Source organism: Lottia gigantea (genome assembly GCF_000327385.1).
Source record: "Lottia gigantea unplaced genomic scaffold LOTGIsca_6, whole genome shotgun sequence".
Lineage (NCBI taxonomy): Eukaryota > Metazoa > Mollusca > Gastropoda > Lottiidae > Lottia > Lottia gigantea.
In genome coordinates, this window is record NW_008710049.1 from 2,046,079 (window position 1) to 2,071,146 (window position 25,068).

Below are 25,068 nucleotides of genomic sequence, written 5' to 3' on the forward strand. Positions count from 1 at the left end.
CGAATGCTTTTATCGGTTCAACTCTGCTCTGCTCTTGTCACTTGTTGTTGCTAGGTTGTGTTTCAACAATTCATTATGCCAAGATCACTCATTGCATCTTGTATAAAACCCTCTGTACCGAAAGACGTAGAATAACGTACTGTCAAAAGAGAACTCTTTAGGTTTTCTGGAACCGGAAATAGAATATGGCGGGAATTGAAACGAAACCGAAAGTAGAAGAACTTGCAGTCGATCGTGTATGAATTTTTAATTCAGCAAACTAAACAACGGATATTTATGAGACCACATTGGAGGGGAGGGAAGAGTTATAGCTAATAGATGATTTGCTGATTTTCTGATTTCGGCTTATGACGACCTTGATGAATGGCTTTGATCTGTAAGACTAGTTTCTAGGCTTAGGCTATGTCATTCAGGCTTATTCAGTTATTCAATAACTTAGCATAACAATAATCAATATCATACATGTGCTCCATACTTAACTTGAGTTGTCAATAATCATTCTATGTAGGGGTGAGATTATTTCTAGCCTAATGTGTATCAATCATATTTTAGTCTCAGAAATGTGAATTTTTTTAGCTTAGCCGATCAGTATAGTCTAATAGTGTTCACAGCACACTGTCGGAATTTGAGCCTTCAAATCCATGTGTGTCAAGAATTATCCACGTTTGAATATTAAGATGGAGACTTTTTGATTTAAGATACCCTGAGAAGACATATATAGGCCTATAGAAATAGAAAGTGAAATTCCTAGTTTGAAGTTTTGTTAAAGGAATTATGCTATTTTCGTAAATTTATAGCACTTCTGAAGACAATTTACATATATTCAAAACTCAAACCCCCAAGAATATTATTGAGTAGCTAATGCTAGGCTTATTTGCAGCAATTCTCTGCGTAGGCCTACTGATTTATCATATTGAGGTCATGATCATCATTCTTGAAATAGATAAAAATAGACTGAAACATAATGGACAATGTCAGCAATTTATGATTGGCTTTCTAAACATGACTTCTCAATTTATGGTGATTAAACACTATTTTAGTATGATTGAATCTTTGTGTTCCATTTCAGGCTGAAAAGGATGCTGAAAAAGAACCACCTCCAGAGAATCAAGTTGGTGCCAAACCAAAACGTCACAAATTAACTAAGAAAGAGGTGAGTACATGACTGTCTGATTATGCTTACTAAAATAATATATCTTAAAACATTCCTAATGTATATTGCTTGACCTTTCAAAACTCACAGTTTCTATTTACTTATCTAAAACTAATGGTGGGATTGGAAAGAAAGCTTGTCTTTATTTATTATATGCTATCAATATTAGCATCGAACAATATGTTACTTCAGAGTTTCTAACAAACGTTTTTCTAACTTACTTAGCATGGAACTTTTGCATGGGGAGATAAATCAAAAGTTCTTATGTGTCAAAAAAAAAGAGAAAGACAAGCTGCACATGAATAGCCCTTATTGCACACTTCATCTTGATCATAAGTGATCCTGATAAGCTCAAAAAGATGTAGAGTAGTAGCTTATTAACACCATCAGACGAAAATGTATAAAATGTTATAATTGTAAAATTTGTTTCAGTTTGAACTGCTGTATATTGAAGTGTTATACACTATAAAACATAAGATAGGTACAACTAGTGGTACCCATACACCATATATACAAGATTTATACCAATATGCTCAGTATGCTTTTGGTGTATCACCTGAAGATCATGCCAGACTTCTTGCTAAAGCTACAGAAGAAAAGGTGAGTAGTGAGTATTATATAATTGCCCTGTAAGCAATGGGGATGCTGATGGTTGGAAATGAATGGTTCTGATGCATACTCAAAGACTGAAATATCTAGCTGGTAATCATGGTCTTTGCTTAAATTAGATCAAAAACCAGAATTTTAACATCTTTCCAGTTTTTATTCCTGCTTCTATCGGAAACATCTGAATTTGATTTTTGTTTGAGGGATGGGACTTGCGTATTGGTTTGGTTTTATTGAAATAAGCTGTGGTTGTGGAATTTTTGAGAATTTTGCTTTAATTAAGCTGAAGTATTGGAATTTACTCTACTAGTATCTTGCTATGAAAGTTTTTCCTGAATGTGTAATTTGAAGCAGCTCAACTAAATTGCTTGAAATTAAAGATCCTGAAGAATACAAACAACTTTATGGCTACTATATTAGATCTGAAGTTGTCTGAAGAATACAAACAACTTTATGGCTACTATATTAGATCTGAAGTTGTCTGAAGAATACAAACAACTTTATGGCTACTATATTAGATCTGAAGTTGTCTGAAGAATACAAACAACTTTATGGCTACTATATTTGCCTACTATATTAGATCTGAAGTTGTCTGAAGTTCTAGTACCGGTACTGGTCTTTTAGAAATTAATATTGATTCAACAATCATAATGTCTGAAAATACTGTTAAGCTTGGAATATCCAATAATTATGAAGCTAAAGTGGATAACGAAAGGGTCATCCATACTTGCAAAGTTTTGAGTCTTGTTTTCAGATCTTGAGATGCTGTAGTAAAAGCTGACACAAACTTATTCTTTCACAGGTTCTAAATGTTTGGTATTAGTCTTGTCATCAGTTGGCTTAATGCTTTTGACATTGAAATGTTCCATACTATTAGATATCTAGTAGTTACTGTATGTGTGGTATAGTAAAAGAATTAGACCAAGTAGAAATAATAGCGTGGAATTCCATTAATGGATTTCCCGGACAATAAAACACTATAGTAATCTATAAAAAGACCATTGACCGATTTACAACTAGTTACCATAAAACAATGTCATTAGTTTTATATTATCTCTCTTTTTTGATCATTTGCGGCATTATGATTATTATGAATAGATGATTTAATATGAAAATAAAAGATTATAATGTTCCAGAATGTGCGATTAGGATTATCGAAAACTATTTAGAATTCAGATGGTGGTAAATAGATTTGTAATGAATTAATAATACAATAATAGTTCAACTACTCTGTGCCTTATTGAGCGACTAAAGATGGTCAGTTTACAAGTTTTCTGAGACAGCAGTCTGTTACAATACCCTTTTACCCAAAAAATTATTGATACTATTTGATCAAAATTCCACTGAACACTATTTAAATAAAATTTTTATTGGATTATAAATGACAAGTGAGAAAACAAATTATCCAGATCTGTATTTTAATCAGATTGAGTAAACATAGCGTAGGAAATTTTGTTTACCCAATTTCCCTAGATGCTTTTTCATGTCAGTTCCTCTGACCTGCAGAACAGAAGTGTGTTTCAAATTCCTTATAAAGATATTCTGTATTTTGTAATACTGATTTAGTGATACAAAAATGTTTGTGTCGAAGTAAGTTTGCTTGTTAATGTCTATTTTTTCAGCCACCTATTGTTATACTTAACCTGACCGTTGTAGAAGCTCGTGGTTTAGAGGCCAAAGATGCTGATGGTAGGTTTTCTTTTCTGTCTTTTAATATTGATCACAGCTGCAGTTGTGTCATTCCATGTGGAACAACAGGCATTTCTAAACTCTGGGGTATTTTTAAGAATTATTACTTGGTATTTCAGATCATCAGCTTAGTGACTTTTTCTTCCTATTTGTAGTGTTGAATGGTACCATGTAATTTATTTATAATACAGACTTTAGTAAATGCATAATGGACAGTGCATACAAATATGAGATTTTGAATAAAAAAATTCCTCTTATCAGTATTGACCCTTCTTTTCTCCTATAGATAAAAATTTTTTTAAATTTATTTGCATCTCATTTTTTTCAACTTTCCTCTAATTAAATTTGACGATTTTTGTAGGATTCAGTGATCCATATTGTATGATGGGTATTATGCCTGCCAGAAATACAGAAGATCCCACAGCCTTCTTCTCCTCAGATGATGAATTTAGTAAACCAAAGGAGAAAGATAGAATGGGATTAAAGAAATTCTCTTCTAGTTTAAAGAAGAAGAAGGATAAAGCTCAAGCCGTTCGAGATTTAGTGCCAGCCAAGTTAATCCGAACTACATCAGTAAAACCTAACACTTTAAATCCTTTATGGAATGAAAAATTCAGATTGTAAGTTCTCATACTTTGAAAATAATTTAATGTAAGAGCACTGGGTATATATTGATTGATATATTAAAATTATTGAGAAAAATTGTTTTTGTACAAACAAAAGAACTTGATATATATGATCAAGCAAAACCCTGTAGGCCTATCTTGACTGTAAGGCTTCTTGACTTATGTCTTTGTCCATTTGTGTTCAATCTTTTTACATAGTTCAGGGCTTTCACTTGAAATTAATAACTACATAATAATAAAACAAGATGGATTAACATTGGGAATCGATTGCAGGAATATGGTCCTTGAATTAATCACTTCCTTGTGACTTGTTTCACCTATTAGAATTAAAAAAATACTGACTTGATGTTTGTCTGCAATATTAAAAGTAATTGGGATCAAGTTCTATAAGCTAGAAGAAAGAACGATCTATCACTCAGTTCCCCAGTCCCCAGAATTGCACTATTATATTCAATACAAAAACCTACTATAGATCTATATGTCACAAAATTTCAAAAGTATTACCTATTATGTAAATATATTTACAGTGATTTAGATGATGTTCATACAGATAGACTTCATCTTGATATATGGTAAGTATCATTTATAAAAAAATATTTGGGGCAGGGGGGAATCTTCAAAGCGTCTATCTGAAAGTCATCAGATTACTAGGATGGTGTAAATATTATGAGGGTTGGTCAAAAAGTTGAACTGATAATTATTGGACATAGACAACCATATATCATGGTGTGCCTTATTGTGTTTCTTTTGCATGTCAAACATCCAAAGGTATTGGATTATCAAGCAGAGAGAGACCTTCAAACCAACATAGGGTCAATATGAATCCAGAAAATGAGAAAGTTGAGTCTCAAGCTGCAAGAGACCTTGGAAGAATTACAACTAAGAAAATTGATGTTCAAGGTCCTGTAGTTGTCAGTTGAACATCATTTAAGATATGCTTATATATGTGTATTGTTTATTTGGTATATTTATTATCTAAAGATTATAATGTTACGTATAAGTTTAATTATATTTACTACAGGGACCATGATGATGAGTTTTCAGTAGTAGATGCTGCTAAAAGATTGAATGAAGTATCTGGAATTAAAGGATTAGGGAGATTTTTTAAACAAGTGGCTCAATCTGCTAGAACTAAAGATGATACTAATGTTGATGATTTTCTAGGTTGTGTCAATATACAGTTTGATGTAAGTAAATCTTTTGAAACTTTCTCTCTCTTTGGTGACACTTTCCAAAAAGAAACCGACTTCTAATTTATCCACAATTACCGTATTTGAAAATGATTGCCATAGATAAATTATCAAAATACATCAGAACAGTTGGTTTGTAAATAAATAAGGATTGAATTTTGAGTAGGTCTATTGGAATTGAAAGTAGGGTGATTCCTGTCTTATCTCTTCGAGGATGTAAACAATTGACTGTTGAAGGTCTTTCATCTTTGAGATATGATACCTAGACAGCTATATTCTTTGATTTTTACATTTCCTGAACTTTAACAGATTTTCTCATTAAAGCATGTTGATGAATTTCTGTAAGTGAGAGAAAACAGATTCAAAGCTTCAGACTAATGCTATAATGGAAAAAGATAATCTATTAATGAACTATACCAACATGTCATATTATAAGAGCTGTTAATATTGACTGTATTTGCCAATCAAGTCTGATTAGAGCCTGAGAATGACTGACTATGATGTTGATAGCCACTTTTGTGGATTTTTGCATTCTCATATATATATTAATGTAGGATTTATGGATACCTTTGAAATGTGATCTTATCTATCTGTTCACAAATGATGCAGAATTTTTCAAATGATTTTACTGAAACTCTATATACTTGTATATTGATTAATAAAATAATGGTCAAGACATCTGTCAACGAGTGTTGATAATTCTTCTTTGGATGTATTTACTAAAAATAAAAGGACAGTAATATCAATTCATACCGACATGGTTGTGGACACTTGATTCTATATGATGAAATTTGGTAATAAAAGTGAATTAAGGAACTGTAATATCCGTTAAAAGCAATAATTCTGATTCATAGCTGTATAATAATACTATAATGGACTATAATAATCTGTTATTACACATTTCAACAAGTCATATTGATATTCAACGAATGTGTCATATTAGAACTTTATGATGTAGAAATATAGTGATATATATATTGAGAGTTGATATTGCATAATTATCATATTGATTTATCAGTATTCTCTTTTATTATATCAACAAACCTTCAACAGCATTTCCTGTACAAAATAATGTAGTGGAAGTATTTTTTTTTAATTCTTTGATGACGTTTCAATATTGTATATATGTCCATAAAAAAATAAATGACACGACATGAAAGTGCTAAGTGCTCTACTATTCTGAGGGTAATATATTGAAGTCCCTGAAGGACAGTCCTTATTGACATTCAGAAATATCAATAGTATATGGTTTTGTCTTCTACATACATCAGTTTTCTGCATATAAATTTGTAACGCAGAACTTTATAAAAATATCATTAATATTGCGTGAAATTACTTTTTCATGGATCTTCTCTCTGACTGTCAATAATAACTATCAGAGACTAGATACACAGTCAGCAAGTTTCAAACTATACCTAGATGTATTATCAATTGGTCGTATATAGTTTTGAGGTCTATTAAGTGTATAAATTTCAATTTTCATTATAGGATATTCCATCTATTGGGCACGATAAATGGTATAAACTTGAAGGTCGTTCTGCAAGGTCAAATATTCAAGGTGAAATACATTTAAAGTGTAACCTAGCAACAAGAGAGGATCGTGGGATACCAGAAGATGATAACTGGACTGATATTTTACAACATGAAGATTTGATGAGAATTATGATTGAACATGAAATACGAAATTCCAAGGTTAGATTATCGTTATCCTTCAAGTCTAGCCTTTGATAACGCAACAAGGGATTCAGCCCCATCACCAGAAGTCAATTTGAGCTGCTGCTCAAATTTGTGTCGAGGTGGAGTGGGCATTTCAAATCTTTGAAAACTCTGGTCAACCACCACAATTCAATTTTAAATATTTTCTTGGAAAATACATTTGCGATGATTCCAAACTAGTTTGATATTCTATTTCAAATTATGATGTAATTTGGCTGTAAAGCCTGTAAGTGTTCTTTTCAACAATCTGAGACCCTCCCTTGAAAATCTTTTTGAGAATTAGAGCCCTCAATTACCTAAAACATTATTCCCAGTGATCTAAAATAAAACATTCTGATGAAATAAATCTACCTGCTATGATTATCTTTGGGATTAATTCTGTTTGCTTGGGCTGAAGGGACACTATTCTTATTAAATAATATTACTGAATTTATTTGAGTTTCAACTTGAAGTCTCTAGTAAGCAATGAATAAAGGGAAAGAAAGTTCGGAGCAAGCATTTGCTCATATCAGCTCAAATATGTTAATTATTTGTTGAATCTTCCAGCAATTTTTTGTATCAATGAATGTTTTTGATTGTACCATTGACGTGATGTCCTTTAAACAAGCTTAAGGAACACGCTTTGACGCTGATTTTATGCAAAATGTTCATGTTTCATTTTAAATTTCAGTTAATGTTTTGATATTTAGAGCTCTATTGAAACAGTAGAACGTTTCCTGTCACAATAGTAAAACCTTTATTGATTAAACTGTGTTCTATTGTAGACTGCGTCCTATTTATGGAATGGTGAATTACCTCAAGCAGCTAAAACTATTCTACACCAACACGCTATCCAGGGTGATATAACTGATGTTCAAAGAGCCATGTGGTTAGTTATTTATTCTATATTTCTATTTTGAATTTTCACCAAATCTAATTTTATACACCCACATGGAAATGTGCAATAAAACCAAAGACACAATTTGATTCACAAAGTTTTTAACTTTGCCCTAAGGCACAATAAATGGTTAAACAATCAAAAAATATGATCTACTTAACTTTTTCAAGAACACAATGGCTCCTTCCACAGGGATAGATACACATGAAATGTCAGTTGGAATTTAAATTTCACTTTCCTTGGTAGTTGTTAAATGTTAAATTGCTTGAATGTTGAATGTTTATGAGCCATCCATAGAAATGTTTCTGTTTAAAAACAATACAATATTAACTATATTGAGTAGCAAGAGAAACATCTTGTGAATGTAAGAAATAGATATCTATATTTTCAAATGCTCCTTTATGTAATTACATATTCATTACACGTTAATATTTCAGTCGTTGGATGGCTTACAGTAGAAAACATACAGAATATTCCCTAGATTATGAGTTATTATTAAAATTATTGTTTGAATTGGATAAAATTTGGAAACCTGGCACATTATCTAGAGAAGAAGTAAGTAAATTAGATTTTCTACTTTGCTTAAGAATGTTCCAAAATAACTGCTAAATTGAACAGGATGATTTATGAGTGCTATGTTACTTTCTGCTCTTCATTGGGCTAAAAGAGGTTGAAATATGTGGGCTAAACCGGTCCTGAAGTGATAAGGTTCAGGTTGTTCAATATGAGTCTTGGTTCAAAAGTTAACCGTTTTACCAGTGGATTATTGGACATTCTTCAAGCCATTTCTTTTTTGAATAATTAGAAGATTCTTGTTAGTACTAATCTATAATTAGGCGGTATTATTACTATGCATAATGGTATGTTGCTTCCCCATATTTTTAGAGTAGAGCTATATTTTCTTTTATGCTAATTTTTCAGTTTTATGGCTCAACGGTAATGTTTTTTTTTTACAATATTAGCCACGATCAGAATATTTAAGGATATTTTCACTTGTGTATTAAACAACACTAAATTTTTTTCTCATGCAACTTGATCACCATTTGAACACATTGAAACTAGTTTAGGTTATGCTTTCTATAATTTTAGCCAAATTTTGCACTATAGTTTGAAGACACAATCAAATAATTTAAACTTAATTTATATTTCCAAGTTCGTTTCTAGTTTGATGTTTTTAGATAAAAGACAAAATGCACAAATGTTGTAGCATTATGGGTATGTCATGGCTGGTTATATGACTTCATTTGCCTTTTCTATTTAATTCCAATCAGCATTGATTGTGGGTCAAGTAGAAATTATAGAATAAAACAGATCTATGTGTTCATGTTCATTGTATCCTTTATTGCAAACTGCTTGTAAATATTTGGGCATCACATTAACACGTTCACGTTGACACTTGATCTCAGTTTACTTATCAGATGACTTCTTGTGTCCAATCATTACTTTATAATAATATTTATGTACTGTTCTGTCACTGATATCAAATTTAATCTGATCACTGAATCTCTAAAGTCTGAATGTTTTCTCAGCTAATTATCTGTGAAACAAGGCTTAAACAATTATTTAGATATATTTTGTTAAGTTATCATTTCTAGTGAAAGACCAGATAACTATAGAGTTCAGGTCGTTGTTTCATTACAAGATATCAGTATTTTCTTTGACTGAAAAAATCAAAGAAGTTACATATTGTGTCCTCATAGTCTATGCAGGCTGGTTAATTAAAACTCAAAGACATTCATTGACATGATGAGGCGTCTGCCACATGTCATAGAGATACATGTATTCCTGAGAAAACTGTCTTTACTGACAAATCAAAGGAAAACTTTACTGATATATGAGTCTGTATTTTCACAAGAGCTAATTATTAGTACATTAGAATATACAGGTGTGATTTTATTTTCTTGGTGAACATAGATTTTATTTTCTTGGTGAATATAGATTTTATTTTCTTGGTGAATATAGATTTTATTTTCTTGGTGAACATAGATTTATTTTCTTGGTGAACATAAATTTATTTTCTTGGTGAACATAGATTTATTTTCTTGGTGAATATAGATTTTATTTTCTTGGTGAATATAGATTTTATTTTCTTGGTGAACATAGATTTTATTTTCTTGGTGAACATAGATTTATTTTCTTGGTGAACATAAATTTATTTTCTTGGAAAACAAAAATTTATTTTCTTGATGAACATTGATTTTATTTTCAATCTCTGCATCAAGTATTACATATACTGACAGAAAATGATTGAATTTTTATACGCCCACATGAAATGGGGGCGTATATTGCTGTCACCCATGTCCGTCTGTCCGTCAGCAATTGTTCGTAAACACTCTACTAGACACAATTCTTGACAGATTTGACAAAACTTGGTATGAGTGTTCGTAATCACCCAAGGATGAACCCTATTGAAAATCAGAAGAATCGAAAAATATTTAGTATAAGTTATTGCCCTTGTTCTTGAAAAACCTTCTATGACTGAAGGATGAATATTTCATACTGGTGATTGTTACTGTACTGCTAAATACTTTTATTCAAAATCAAAGCTGCCAGTGGGCGTATATTACTTTGCCTGGCAAGTTCTTAATAAAACAGATGATATTGTACAATTTCTGTCTTACAAGCTCTCAATAACACCTTTCTTTCTGCATTATAAATTCACTATTTATCACCACTTGAAACAATATATAAAACAATGTATATGATGTAGAAGATATCAGTGAAGTATCTGAAACTAAATTCATATGTTAGAAACAAAATGAATTAACCTTTTGGCTGAGATCAAAGTAAAGTATAACTGACTAGCATGGATCACCTTTGTTTTATTCTAAAAACAAAACTTAAATTAACTTCAATCTTTTTAAAAGGTATTGTTTATATTAATCATGCGTTCATTTCTTTACAGGAGGAATGTTTAGCAGAATCTTTTAATATTTTCATCGAATATAGTTTAAATTTATTAAGACGCCATCGTGAGATTTTTCCACCCTCAAATAAAGCAGCTTTTGTACGTTTAGAAGGCATGTTAAGGTTAGTGGTAAAAACCTGAATTTTTAACTGTGACTTTAATATAGTGAATGACCTACTTTTCTGCATTTAATGGTTTAATGAAGAGGCGTAACATCATGCTGTGCGCAATGAAGGAAATACTGACAGGAATAACCAACAACTAGCTTTCAAACATATCATATTTTGTTTAAGGACATATCATTTGGTAGTCTTGATTTATTCAGAATGATTTACCTAATTGAATCACCCCAAAGATACTACACAAGTTGTTTCTATAATTGACTCTCAATATTCATTTGTTGAATATGAAATTATACATTAATGATTTTTCAGATGTTTAGTAAAGATTTATGATATGAAAGTTTTTAAGAAATGTTGTCCATTTATAAAAGATTTGCATCCAGAAATTACACATGTTATAAAGGTAAAACTTTCTTTAAATACTTTATAACCTTTTGTGATTGGAGTTATTTATTTTGAATTAGATTATATCAACTTAGTTAAAGCAGTACAAATATAATTAAATTGACAATTTTGAGGTTAAAGGTCATTTTTGTTTTGTATTCTTTTGCTTAAGTAATTAAATGCGATGCAACAAAAAGATTTTCTGTGAAGAGGAAATGTGAGACAATTCACTCAACTTGTGCTTCACTGTTGTTCTGTTATATTTATTATATATATCATGTTTTACAGAAAGGAACCTTAGAATGGTATGAAAGACAAGCTACTACATGTAGGTCACAAGCTAAGGTAATAACAAAATTAACTTTTCTTAAATATGAATTTCTGTTTTAACACTACTTGTACTAATCAATGTTAATACCAATGTCTAAAATGTGTGAATAGATAAGTAAGGTGTCCAGTATGGTGTGAGATTATTGATACAGTAGAAAATAAAAGAAATGAAATGAAATGAAATGAATGGAGTTTTATGTCCTACTTTTCTGCACCATAGAAAATAAAAGAAGCTGTATCTATAATCCTGCACCTGCAACAAACACTTAAACTGACTCCATATCTTTTACATAGATTAATCGGGTGTCCCAAAATAAAAAAGGAGCTAGATGGTTGCCAGTATCTGAGTAATGATTTCATCATTTCCAAGCTTTTTTAGGGTGTTTGAACGTCGCTTGTTTATGATTTCAATTGGATGAAATACAAGAGGTTTCTGAAATTAATTCCTAATCTAATTTTTTTTTTTTTTAATGAATGAAACTTGACTTGGTACGAATCTTCCACAGTTAGACTTAGAACTTTTCAGTATAACTAAAATTTTTATTACTTGACAGACTTCTGTATAAGTAGTTTTATATTATATTTCAGAGAGAAGATGATAACCTTCAGAGCTTACTAGATTTAACCAATACATTGAATTCTGACATACACATGGCTTTACATTATTACAATAAAGTATTCCAAGAGTAAGTGATATTATATGATACACATGGCTTTACATTATAACAATGAAGTATTCCAAGAGTAAGTGATATATATGATACGCATGGCTTTACATTATTACAATAAAGTATTCCAAGAGTAAGTGATATATGATACACATGGCTTTACATTATAACAATAAAGTATTCCAAGAGTAAGTGATATTATATGATACGCACGGCTTTACATTATTACAATAAAGTATTCCTAGGGTTAGTGATATTATATTATACACATGGCTTTATATTATTACAATAAAGTATTCCAAGAGTAAGTGATATTATATTATACACATAGCTTTACATTATTACAATAAAGTATTCCTAGGGTTAGTGATATTATATTATACACATGGCTTTACATTATTATAATAAAGTATTCCTAGGGTTAGTGATATTATATTATACACATGGCTTTACATTATTACAATAAAGTATTCCAAGAGTAAGTGATATTATATTATACACATGGCTTTACATTATTACAATAAAGTATTCCTAGGGTTAGTGATATTATATTATACACATGGCTTTATATTATTACAATAAAGTATTCCAAGAGTAAGTGATATTATATTATACACATAGCTTTACATTATTACAATAAAGTATTCCTAGGGTTAGTGATATTATATTATACACATGGCTTTATATTATTACAATAAAGTATTCCAAGAGTAAGTGATATTATATTATACACATGGCTTTACATTATTACAATAAAGTATTCCAAGAGTAAGTGATATTATATTATACACATGGCTTTACATTATTACAATAAAGTATTCCAAGAGTAAGTGATATTATATTATACACATGGCTTTACATTATTACAATAAAGTATTCCAAGAGTAAGTGATATTATATTATACACATAGCTTTACATTATTACAATAAAATATTCCAAGAGTTAGTGATATTATATGATACACATAGCTTTACATTATTACAATAAAGTATTCTAAAAACTTTTCTGTTATGTCTGTGGGAAATGATCAATTGGCAATCCAATTCTAATTCTTGAAACTGGAAAAACAATTGATTGATTTCTTATTTATACATTATTGTATTGTTTTCAGGCATGTCAGTGTTGATTATTTTCATATTGTTTATCGTCATCTTGATAAACTAGTAAGTATTCATACATCATTTACAAATTGTCTTAACATACAATGACAGTTTGTTTTATACTGAGTACAAGATGCTCTAGCCTTATAGTTTTTTCTCAAAATGTGATAGTAGCTAAACCCTTCCCAGCATGATTCTGTATAATCATTTCTTAGTGCTATACAAACTGTTTCATGCTTCTTGTAGTCTTTATAGGAATATAGTTCTTAATATAGCAAGATAAAGATATTTTACATGCAACCTTTTTTGAGCTTTAATAAAATTTTGTACATTGTTGTCAAGAAACACTAGCAAAGATTTGTGTGTTCATCTGAGTATTATTCAAAGATTTTTATTCATGTGGTTGTTATGAATCATACTCAGATGAGCTAAAATATCTCTAATGGACTATACATTATTTATGAATAAGTCTAATTATACAATAGATCTAATTATACATCATGTCAAATGATAATCTTGACAATTATAATGAAATGAAATGAGTGGAGTTATATGTCCTGCTTTTCTGTACCATGTGGGCTAATGAAGGCAATGCCATGCAGGGTGCAATGAGGGAAATTTTTCTAGGACAGCGGCATAATAAGCCTGCTTTTTATCGATTTCCAACTGTCAAGGGATCTTTAACGTGCATAGTCACATGACTTTTACCATGTCAGCCCCTCTTACCTGTATCACTGACAAGGGAAACCAGGTTGAAAAACCTTAAGTTATTTTCCCGACAACATTTTACTTACAGTTCAGTTTTACTTTTTGTCCATCTCCTGATCTAACAAAGCATAAAAAATCTTATTAGAAAGGAGAAAACAACCATGTGTAGAGGCATCTTTGATATTTATGTGGATAAACTTTCAATGTTTTAATTTTAATACTTTAGAAGTCTTAGTGTATCAATTTATATGGAAATAAATTCCTTCCATTTATTAATGAAATTATTCTGTATGAATATTCATTTATGAAAATACCATTTATTAATTAAAAACTCACTATAGTTTGCAGGAGATGTTGGTAAAGCCTTGGAGGATGAGGTTTGTGTTTCTAAAGAAAAACCTTCCATCACTTATTTGGTTTAAAATGTTGTGAATCACTCACTACTCACTCAATTTCACTTACTTAACTTTCTCTCTCTGTCTCTGTCTTATAATATTACCAACAGTTCAGCACAGTTGAAGAGTTAGGGTCAGTCTAAAGGCCATTATTAAAATAGTATTGGTTCTGGTGTTGGCAGGACAATTTTCAGGACACTATGACTGAGCCTTATCACAACTGCATCTCCTTTTTCGGAGAGTCCACGATATTTGTTTTTATTTTAAACTGCTTGATTGTTATGCACAATTTCAAATGTGAAAGATCTAACTATATATAAGGAAATGGTTTTACCATATTTTGTTTTATGTGACTATTAAAGGACAAATGTGTAATCCCAAAAACACTGCATGCATAGTATAGTCAAATACAAATTTTATATTATTTGTTTTCACCACTGCTTGAATATTATTTTTGTAGAATTTTCAATGTGATTTATTCTTTGGCCACATATTTAGGTAATGGTATGATAAAACTATGCACATGAAAATAAGCACAGGCACTTAAAACCTACTAATTTACCATGTATATATATATGGGTATATAAGATGGGTTTATATAACTTGTTTGCATTAGTGACTGCATTAGTGGAGGTATACACACTCCTTGGATACATTGGAACTATGTACAGTTTCAAGGCCAGCCATATAGAGGATGAGCATGAGAATACTGGAAGAGATGGGCCTCATGTCTAATATTTACCCATATATTTTACTGTTATCAAGACTTTGCTAGAATTCAAATATTTTTCACATTATTTCAGGAAATTTCACAGAAATTCGATTAATATTGCCTAATACTGCTATATTTATACTATTAAATTGTATATGTTAATATAAAAAAGTATTTATCATTATTGCTGATATTGATGTTGGTAAACAGGTGCTCCTTTATACTTATCTATTACATTCTATTTTTAGTTAGGTGATGAGCTTCACCAAGATTTAAAGACAATATTGAAAAAGTCTGGATGTGATAAAGAAATTCTACCTAATGAACTTGATGATGCTAATGCTTCTGGTACATCTTTATTTGAACTATATTTAGCTATACAAGAATTTACTAAGTACAGTTCACATCTACCACATAAGTAAGTTATGACAATATTTACCATAGCTCATAATGGGCTATCTAAAGCACATTTCAGAATCGAAATTTGATGTCTCTGCTTTAACAAAGCAGAGCCAGCTTAGACTATAGTGACTTTCTCTTCAGAGGAACCTATAAAGTTGTAATAACTGTTTTAATGTGAGACTGTAAACAATGTTCTGTTTGGCATTTGTTAATCAATTTACAGATATTTGGAAGTAGAAAGAAAGTTTATCAGAGATAGATAAAATAAATGTTTATATTCTTAAAGATTTTCATGGTTTGAATAAAAATATAAGTAGAATGTTTATCAGATAGATAGATAGATAGATAGATAGATAGATAGATATAGTATAATGTTTATATTTCTAGAGATCGTCATGGGTTGAATATCAGTCAGTATTTTGAATGGTTTAGATGTGCTGTCAGTAGATGGTTGTGTATTGCCAGACAGAAATCATTTAAACGAATCAGAAAAGCTGTAGAATTAGATAAAGTAAGTTTTTTATAAATGGACAACATGAATTATCAATATGAATGTTTACTGTTTAGTGTAATGAGGAAAATATTATAAAAACTGCAACAAAAACTTGAATAACTGATTAACATATGTACAAACTGGAACCCATTGTGCCTTGCATTTTTGTTCTATCAACTTGCATCACTGACAAAAAGATAACAAATTTTTTTGAACATGTATAATGTAGACGACTATATTTATGAGCTATTAAAACTGTAATATTTGTAGGTAGCCCAGATGGACATGTCAGTTAAATATAGTACGTCTGCTGTAGATGTTTGTTGTTGTTTTGTACAGGTAAGCTAATTTGGTTCAAAAACAGAAAACAGTTTACATAATCGATATATCAGTATATCAATATACTTATATGTTACTTATCCAAATGTCTAAGGTGCTGTGCAGTATTACAGGTTAAGTTAAGAATTGAATAAATTGACTGAATTGCTAACTTTTACTTGAAAAGAAAAATTTGTAGCATTTTGAGTTTGCATAGCAGTTACATGTGAGAAGAAAATGTGTGATACAAGTAAATTTCCACAAAGAGAAGAGAATGTCAGTGTTTTATTCTTCATTTTCAGATCACAGATTTTTGGAAACAGTTGTCGTGGCCAGATTATGTTGGTGCATTTCCATTTGTACTTAAATTAACAGAGGTGAGTTGCAGAAGAATTGTTTAACAATTTGGACAAATTCGACTGAAACAATTGTCTTATCATATATCAGGTGTGATGATCCTTTTCATTCCAGGATTATTCATACAATATTGAAGCCAAGACTATAATATATAAACCTAATATTCGCGTAGATATAAGACATCATTTCTAAAAAGATTTATAAATGTTTTAGTCTTAGCTTTTATACTTTCTGTTAATAATCCTGGAATGATAGAGAGTTATTGTCTTACGTCACTATCAGATATGTAATTGCTATAAATATAGGAAAGTTAATAGCTCTGTTAACAAAAACAGTCAAGTACAATGAATAAGTAGAGGACACAAAAGTGAGCATTCTGGTGGTACATTGTTTATCAGTAGGTACTAGTAAAAATAGAGTTTAAAATTCATTCTGTGAAGAAATTATGATATCTCAATATCAAACTGTACTATGATACACCTTTAAAAGTGCGACAAAATCCCCATAAAACATAGGCAGATGTTTCGGTCTATATACAAGAATGTTTTTATACACCTACATGGGAATGTGGACGTATATTGCCGTCACCCCTGTGCCTGTCGGTCCGTTCACATTTCTTGCGCGTAGAGGCTACAGTTTTTATCCAATATTGATAAAACTTGGTATGTATGTATATATTGATGTGATTATTGGTAATAATCAGATGAACAGTTTCAGAGTTAATGCCCTTGTGTGTACAGCGATGAGATATTGTTCATATTTGACTTATAGATGATTTTAAGATTATTTTTAATTCATTATTAAGCCACTAAAGATTTTGTTATCATTTCTGACAGCTGGTAGTGGGTGTATGCTACCTTCCCTGGCAAGCTATCTTTTTAATGTGATAAAGTGTACTGAAATAATATATTGTTGAAGAAGAAAGGGATTATCAATAGTATTGTTTTGATATTGATGTATGAATGTTGTTATAGGATATCTGTGAAGGAGCTGAACTGTATGCTGATTTAGTACATGAGAAGTTAATAAAAGCTGGTTATTATGATGAAGAGGGTCAGTTTGATGTCACAGAACAGGTCAGTATTTTACAACTATATTCTATCTAGGTTTGGTCAAACAAAACTGGATTCAGTGGTTCAAAGCTGACATGGATTTTTTGAAGCACTGACTGGCATCTTACCTTGAGCACAGCACAGCACCCTGAGCTATTCTACTGCCACAAAAAGACAGTGTTCCAACCTAGTGTTAGTGAGAAGTATTGAAGTTTACACAGTTCGAAAGTTGTTATACCTTAAAGAGAGGTAGTAAACTTTGTTCTGTGAATTGTGGTGTGTTGGGTATAAATGTTTAGTTTTTCTTGATATTTAAGTTCAAAATATTCCTTTACAGCTGTGTATTACAATCAACAATATCGAACAAGTACGAAGAGCTTTAAAACCCTTACCAGAAACGTTAAATTTTCACGAAATAAAGAAAGCTGTGGAAGTATCTAATGGAGAACACAAGACACAAGGTCAAACATTAAATAATCTGATAAAGAAAGCTGATGATATGATGGTGAGAAAAATAAAACAAGTTGTAGAGAGAGTAGCAGATAAGGTAAGTCTGAACTATTCACATCAGTACAGTATAATTGCTAAAAGTATGTTTACCCTTTCTTTCCCCCAGTTAATCTCACCATAAATAATACCCAACCAAATGAAGAAGATGGCAAAACACAAACACCATCAGCAAAAAATCATGTTAATTATTTTTATAGCACAAACAGTTTCTTAGTAGTATTAATTAACAACAGTATCTCATAATGTTTCTATATATCTAATTCTTGTCTTTCTTCAAAATGATCTAAAAGTAGTTAATTTTAATATCATTACAGATGAGACCTGATATTAAAAAAGATGTCTTCCATTTAAACTGGGCGCCTGAATCAGTTCCTGCAGATGATGTAAGCTATTATTATTTTCTTTACGCAGTGGATATTAAGCTGTGAACTGGTCAAGTTGTTTTTTTTCGCTATTTCACTGCTCATTATCCACTGTTGTTTCTTTATTCAGAAGAAAATTTGATAGGGAATTTAGCTTATTCAAAGACATGTTCTTTAAGAGAGAAGAAAATATTCAGTGTGTATTTGTAAAGTATGGTGGGGCATTGCAAAAAAAAAAAAAATTTAATTCCTTGCCATGCAAAAAGAAGGATTATGATATAAAAAGAATTATAGGATATTTAAAAATGTAGGGTAATGCAGCTTAATGCTGAAGATAAAAATTGAATTTAATAAATCTAAAACTGTAAACTTCAACTATGAGCAATAAAATTACAAAATGGCTGAAACCTAGTAACTACAGCAAACAAAAAGAAGAAGCCTAAACAATAACATACCTTCTATAAGAATATCCACATTTTCCAGAATTAATAGACGCAATATAATATTCAAATTCTAAATACACAAGTCTATTCTATATTGAAGAAAATTCAATATCCAAAATACCTTATCCAATTGACAGAAAGCTGACCTTACAGTTTAAAGTATAATAGTATAAAATTGATGAGAACAAGTAAGTCAGACCAGAAACACTTATTAAGAGAGTTCAAAATTAGTAAGTCTTGTGTGATGAGTGCTCAGAGACAGAGAAAGATAAAGTTAAAAAATAGAAGCAGGGAGGTGTGACTAAAATATAACTTTCTGATCTCAATTCTGCTGATTTATCACCTTTTTCAAGATCAAGGGCCCAGTACCACTAAAATCTTAAGATCATTATTAGTTGTGCTTGATAAAGATTCCTGTATGTGAATTGAAATGTTGCAAAAATTAAAGAAAGGAATAGTATATTGCTAATAGTGTTCTTATTTAGTTAATGATATCACTCGTCTCAATACACCCTAACACCAACTACTAAATGTCATTTAAAGATTATATTAAGATCTGTTTAAAATTAGATTTAGATCTATATGATAACCATTATGATCTTCTTTGATTTAGTTCATTGCATATTAGCATCACAATTATTGGAAACATAACTTTAACCCTGTTCCAGTGCTTTATATTGAATAGTAACTTGTTACTCTACAATCACAATAAAACCGTTTCATAACACTTCAATCAACCCGATCACTAATTAACAGACCTGAAAATTATTCCCATTGAACAGATATACGAACAACCTGGCATTGATACAAAGAAAATTCGACTCATTCGCGAAAATTATTGGATAAACAAATTACAAACCATGCATCCTTTAGGAATGAACATCCAAGTTGATTTCCAAATTATACCTTTTGTTATTCAATTCAACAACACAGCTAGTCAAGTTCCCCGAATAATTATCCCTCTAGAATTGCAGGAAAAAATTCCAACAGTCTTTACAAATGATTTAGTTATTGCCTATACCTGTAATAAAAATCTAAATGATTTCTTAGTCCGCGGTAGATTACCCCCCATCCCCCTTCCATAGGTTTAGTACATTTCCTTTAATTAATATTTCTTATTTATGATAACTTACCATTGAAGAGTTTCCTCGCAAAAATATCATACATGTATACTATTTTCACTTAATAAATTATATATATTTTTTAAATAAAATAAGCATTTTCCTTTTCATTTAATATAGGACAATTCCTCAGTTTCACCAGTAAAAATGTTTATTATGATTTCCATGGTTATTAATGTTCCTGTTGGAACCAGTATTCTTCTTATATATTTCAGATTCGGAAGATAATGGATTTGCATTTCAAATATTCTATATCATTCTTTTAAACTAACTTCACAAACATTGCTCTATCACTAGAGGTTACGCCTACATGCCTGTGCCTGTGCTTTCGTAACATTGCTTAACCGCAATGTTACAACCTAAAATTCCTAATCTCCAAATAGATCATCAGTTGTGTATTTATACTGTATTTCAGGCTATAGGTGATTTATTAGAATATCTAGATACCAATCTTCTAACATTAAATAATAATCTATTAAAAACTAACTTTGATAGAATATTAGAGTCTATCTGGGTAGAGGTGATGGAAGAATTTCAAGAAGTTATGGAGAAAGAAGAAGTAGTAAGTAAAATTAATTAATATGATTTGATTAAAGGATATAGTCTGAAATTATTTTCTATACAAGATATCAGAGCTTTATACTAAATAATATTATATAATGGCTCAGTCAATAAGAGTAGCTAATTATCATAGCCAATATTTATTAATAATCAATTTGTAGATAGTTGAACAGTTAACTACTCTGCTTTTTTTAAATTTTTGCTGTGTTCCTTCTTTTGTACATTCTTACTATTAGACAACCATTGAAATATAATTTATGTATTTTATTATAGAGACCACCAGTATTCTATCAGAGAATGTTTGATGCATTAGGTGTACTGGTAGATTTTTTCCATGCTAATGGTAAAGGTTTATCAATGGATGATATTATAACAGATCAATTTCAGGTTGGCTTACTCACTTCTTTAGATAACTTATTACCAAGTGAAATCTTAAAATCTACATTGATATACATACAATAATATATTTAAATTATATAATTCAGTAGCCACGTAGATTTCTAAGCTTGTCCATTAGGGACGCAGGCAACAAGCAGAGGTTTTTGAAAATATAGTTTTTAATGTACTATTACAGAGCCTGAGAGAAAGATTATCATTACATAAGATGGACACCCCAACTTTAATAGAAACTTTTTTTAATAGTAAATGTCAAGATCAGGTGAGAAATTATTATGTTTTCAACTTATGATATGTATATTATTTAACCAATATACACTGTAATAATACAGGCCAATGTTATGACATGTTCAAATATCTGAATCAATTTCAAGCCGTAATATTCTCATCATGTGTCGTGTATTTTATAATTATAGTCTCAGTTAGACAATAGTGAATATGGTATATTAAATGTTAGAGTATGTTATAGAATGGATGCTCATACCTTACTTGTAGAAGGTATGTCTAATATATTATAGACTTTTATTATAATGGAACAAAATCTTTTCCATAAAACATTATGTCCATATCAAATTAGTATTTATTTATTTAGATATGAAACTATGAATAACATAAAGAGAGTTATACCCATGGTCTCTTGGAATTTTCCTTTAACATGTAAATGATAATATGAATGATGTTATATTTCAGTTCTAAGTGCAAAGGATGTTATTCCACTTGATGCCAATGGTAGGTTCACCTTATTATGCTCATTTTCAAATGTTAACCTGACTTTGATAAATGCACAGTCTTTTTCCTTCGTAGCACAGTCTGTTAATGGTACTTTACAGTCATGATATGCTCTAACCAAGCAATCATGCCTGTGATAGTCCGATGACCTTGAATAAGTCATCTTCACTCATAATTCCAGTCGACCCAGCTGTAAATGGGTATAGATAATCTGAGAAAGTTCAATGCCATGAGGTTTGACCAAGGACCAGCTGGCAGAAAGGCTCTTTTGTGAACCTAAGTATCCTTCTAAAATATAGATGTTTCATTTCCACCTTTTGAATGTGGAGCTGTGATAATTTGAAAACAAAAGCTGCGATGTTAACAGTATATTAAGTATCATATTATTTATTATAGGTTTAAGTGACCCATTTGTATTAGTCCAGTTATTACCAGAACATGTGTTTCCAAATGTATCAGTTCAAAGTACTAAAGTTATCAAAAAAACATTAAACCCATTGTTTGAAGAAACTTTTGAATTGTAAGTATCAAGGTAGAGCACCAACATGTTATTACCAGTATATGGAAAAGCAGAACAAGCAGTACTTATTAAAAGTATCAAACAGCATATTCCCAAATTAATTGAAAGGCTAAACTGAGTGCCTGTATTGTATTTAGCCTATTGGTAGTCTTCTAAGTTATAATCTACCTAGGGTCTTAATTAAGAATTTTGGCTACTGTGCTATTTAGTTCTTGATTGACAAAGAACTGCATAAGTGATGTCACCTAATTAGTTGTTTCATGGCCAGGGCTGTTGCTTTTTTTTTTTTTCGCATTTTCAATGGAATTCAGACAACAAATTTAAAATAGGCCTATTTTGTTTGACAGTGCACCAGAGAATAATATGTCTTGTTGTACTTTCAGTTTCTGCTCTCCTTGTAAATTAACATAGCTAGTATTTAAGAGATCATGAATCATTGAGGTGATTAAAAGGTGTGTGTGTCTATGCATCTATACTGTATATACATAAGTTTTTGTTTTGCAGTACCATAAACCCTATCCAGTGCCAGCGCCATGGTGCCACCTTATTATTTACTGTTATGGACCATGATCTAGTATTTCAAAATGATTTTGCTGGTGAGGCGTATTTATCTATGGCAGAGATTCCTGGAGTAGATGGAGTAGAGGTATCAGGATATGAAGCTTTAAGTATTGTAGCTCTACCTTTAATGCATCCAAAACATAAAGGTTAGTGAACATAAATATATAAAAAGAAATTTGGCTTTTTAGAAATCTACCGTCATATTATTTCCTTGCTTTGATGAAATGTATCATTTTTTAATAAACCAATTTTTTTTTTATTCATATTTGTGAATTATATTTTGTGGAATGAAAGGAGAACAGTAATATTTTAGTATATCATAACTTCTAAGGATACTGAGGATCCTGCCATAAAATAATCATATTATACCAAACAACCAACCAAGCAACCAAAGAGAAGCTGGTCTCATATCTAGCACTAAGATCGTTTTTAGAAAATGCAGCCTGGGTTTGGGCAATAGTTTATCTTAGATTATTAATACCCTACTATACTGTGCTTCATGTGTTGGTTTTGTGATGCTACTAAGATTCTATTTTCAGATCATGCCGCTTTAGAAATATTGGGAAGAAGAAGCTGGGATAAAGATGCTCAAGATTTTGTTAAGAAACGGAACAAGGTTCATGACCAAGCTGCCTCTTCTATACCATAAATTTAACAGGGTTACTATTGTTATATAATTGCCTTGAATCACAAATCTTGCTCCAATAAATATTGTTATAGTACATATGTTTCATTAGACTTGTTCCAAGATTTTTGTTGCATTATCAGAACGAAAATGTATAATTAATAGGGCTCCACTATAATTATTGTTTGATAGTTTAAGATTTAAAAGAAAAATTGCATTTTAAGTGATGTTTAATTACATATGTTAGATATTAAATGGGGTGGCCATAATATTATGTTTATTTATTTTCGTATTAAACTGGTCATATATAAGATAAAATACAGTTATTACAGTACTCAGTAGTTAAATATTGCCTGAATGGTTCTGAATCTTTTCAATTTGGATACAAATTATCAATATATAGAAGGGTAATATGTTCTGCTCCCCATTCATAAATTAAAGTTAACTCTCGTTGTTGTTTTGATATATTACACTTTAGGAAATAAGTCAATTAAATTCACTTTTCAATCAAGTCTTTTAAAAGGAATATATTATAAATTTTTATGGATATTGTATATGTCATTATTTCAGCACTTTGTTTAGATGATGTCCAAGTTTTTGTTTTATATTTTATGGACCAATCTTACAATTCCATATATGTTTTTACATGTTTGTTATAATTTTTGTGAAATTGTTAGTTTTAAATATTTTATGCCTTTTTTATCTTTGATCTCTGGTGTCATTCCCAAGTATTCAATGTTCATATTTTTTTTACTGTTTTGTTTTCGTTGATTTATATCAATTGACTAAGAAATACTTATTATAAGTTTCAAACATTAGTCACAGATGTATTTTATTCTTGTAAATAATTAAAATTTTTGAAGATTTATCGAATTGCATTTTACAAATATATGATTGTAAGATTCAATAGACTTATCTATTGCTCTGTGACCTAGGCCAGTGCTTTCATTGAGACTCGTCTCAATACACCCTAACACCAAACTTTACTTAAATAGGAAGTTTATTTGCTCATTTGAAAAGGTGACCAAAATTTGATTTTTAATTTTGGAGCAGATTACAAGTTCCACAAATTGTTAACAATAATTTAAACAAATAATAAATGAAAACCAATTTTCCGTAATAAGTTACACAAGGAGTGGCTTTAGAGAAGTGCAGAACAGAAGAATCTATGTTTTGTTTTATAAGCTCAAACTTTGCATTCAATATAATTGTGCATTTACATTTAACTATTTTACCATTTATCTTTCCAACGCTCTGTGTGCAAAAGAAAATAAAATTTATATAGGTTTTTTCACTGTTAAATCTAATTTAATTGCAGAGATTCTAAAAAAATTTAGAAATCGTTAATAACATTGACAGAGGTTTTTCCACTGTTCAATTTAATTGCAGAGATTGTTTATAGTTCTAGTCGTTATTTCTAAGAAATATTTATG

At 30.3% G+C, this 25,068-nt stretch overlaps 1 protein-coding gene across 1 annotated transcript; it reads left to right on the forward strand.

Annotated features, from left to right (window-relative positions):
- Positions 1–1,588: 1,588 nt before the first annotated feature.
- On the forward strand, positions 1,589–23,620 carry LOTGIDRAFT_91451 (hypothetical protein; the record flags this gene model as incomplete). The annotated part of the gene is made up of 28 exons (XM_009063860.1): positions 1,589–1,753; positions 3,382–3,448; positions 3,810–4,068; positions 4,602–4,646; positions 5,096–5,261; positions 6,753–6,956; positions 7,745–7,848; positions 8,295–8,412; positions 10,763–10,887; positions 11,200–11,290; positions 11,560–11,616; positions 12,211–12,287; positions 13,382–13,433; positions 15,434–15,603; positions 15,975–16,102; positions 16,355–16,419; positions 16,701–16,775; positions 17,730–17,831; positions 18,145–18,354; positions 18,632–18,700; positions 20,659–20,802; positions 21,078–21,191; positions 21,379–21,477; positions 21,623–21,698; positions 21,891–21,929; positions 22,326–22,449; positions 22,954–23,156; positions 23,550–23,620. Coding segments are annotated over 28 exons (3,219 nt in total), but the record flags the coding sequence as incomplete, so codon positions are not given.
- Positions 23,621–25,068: the final 1,448 nt, after the last annotated feature.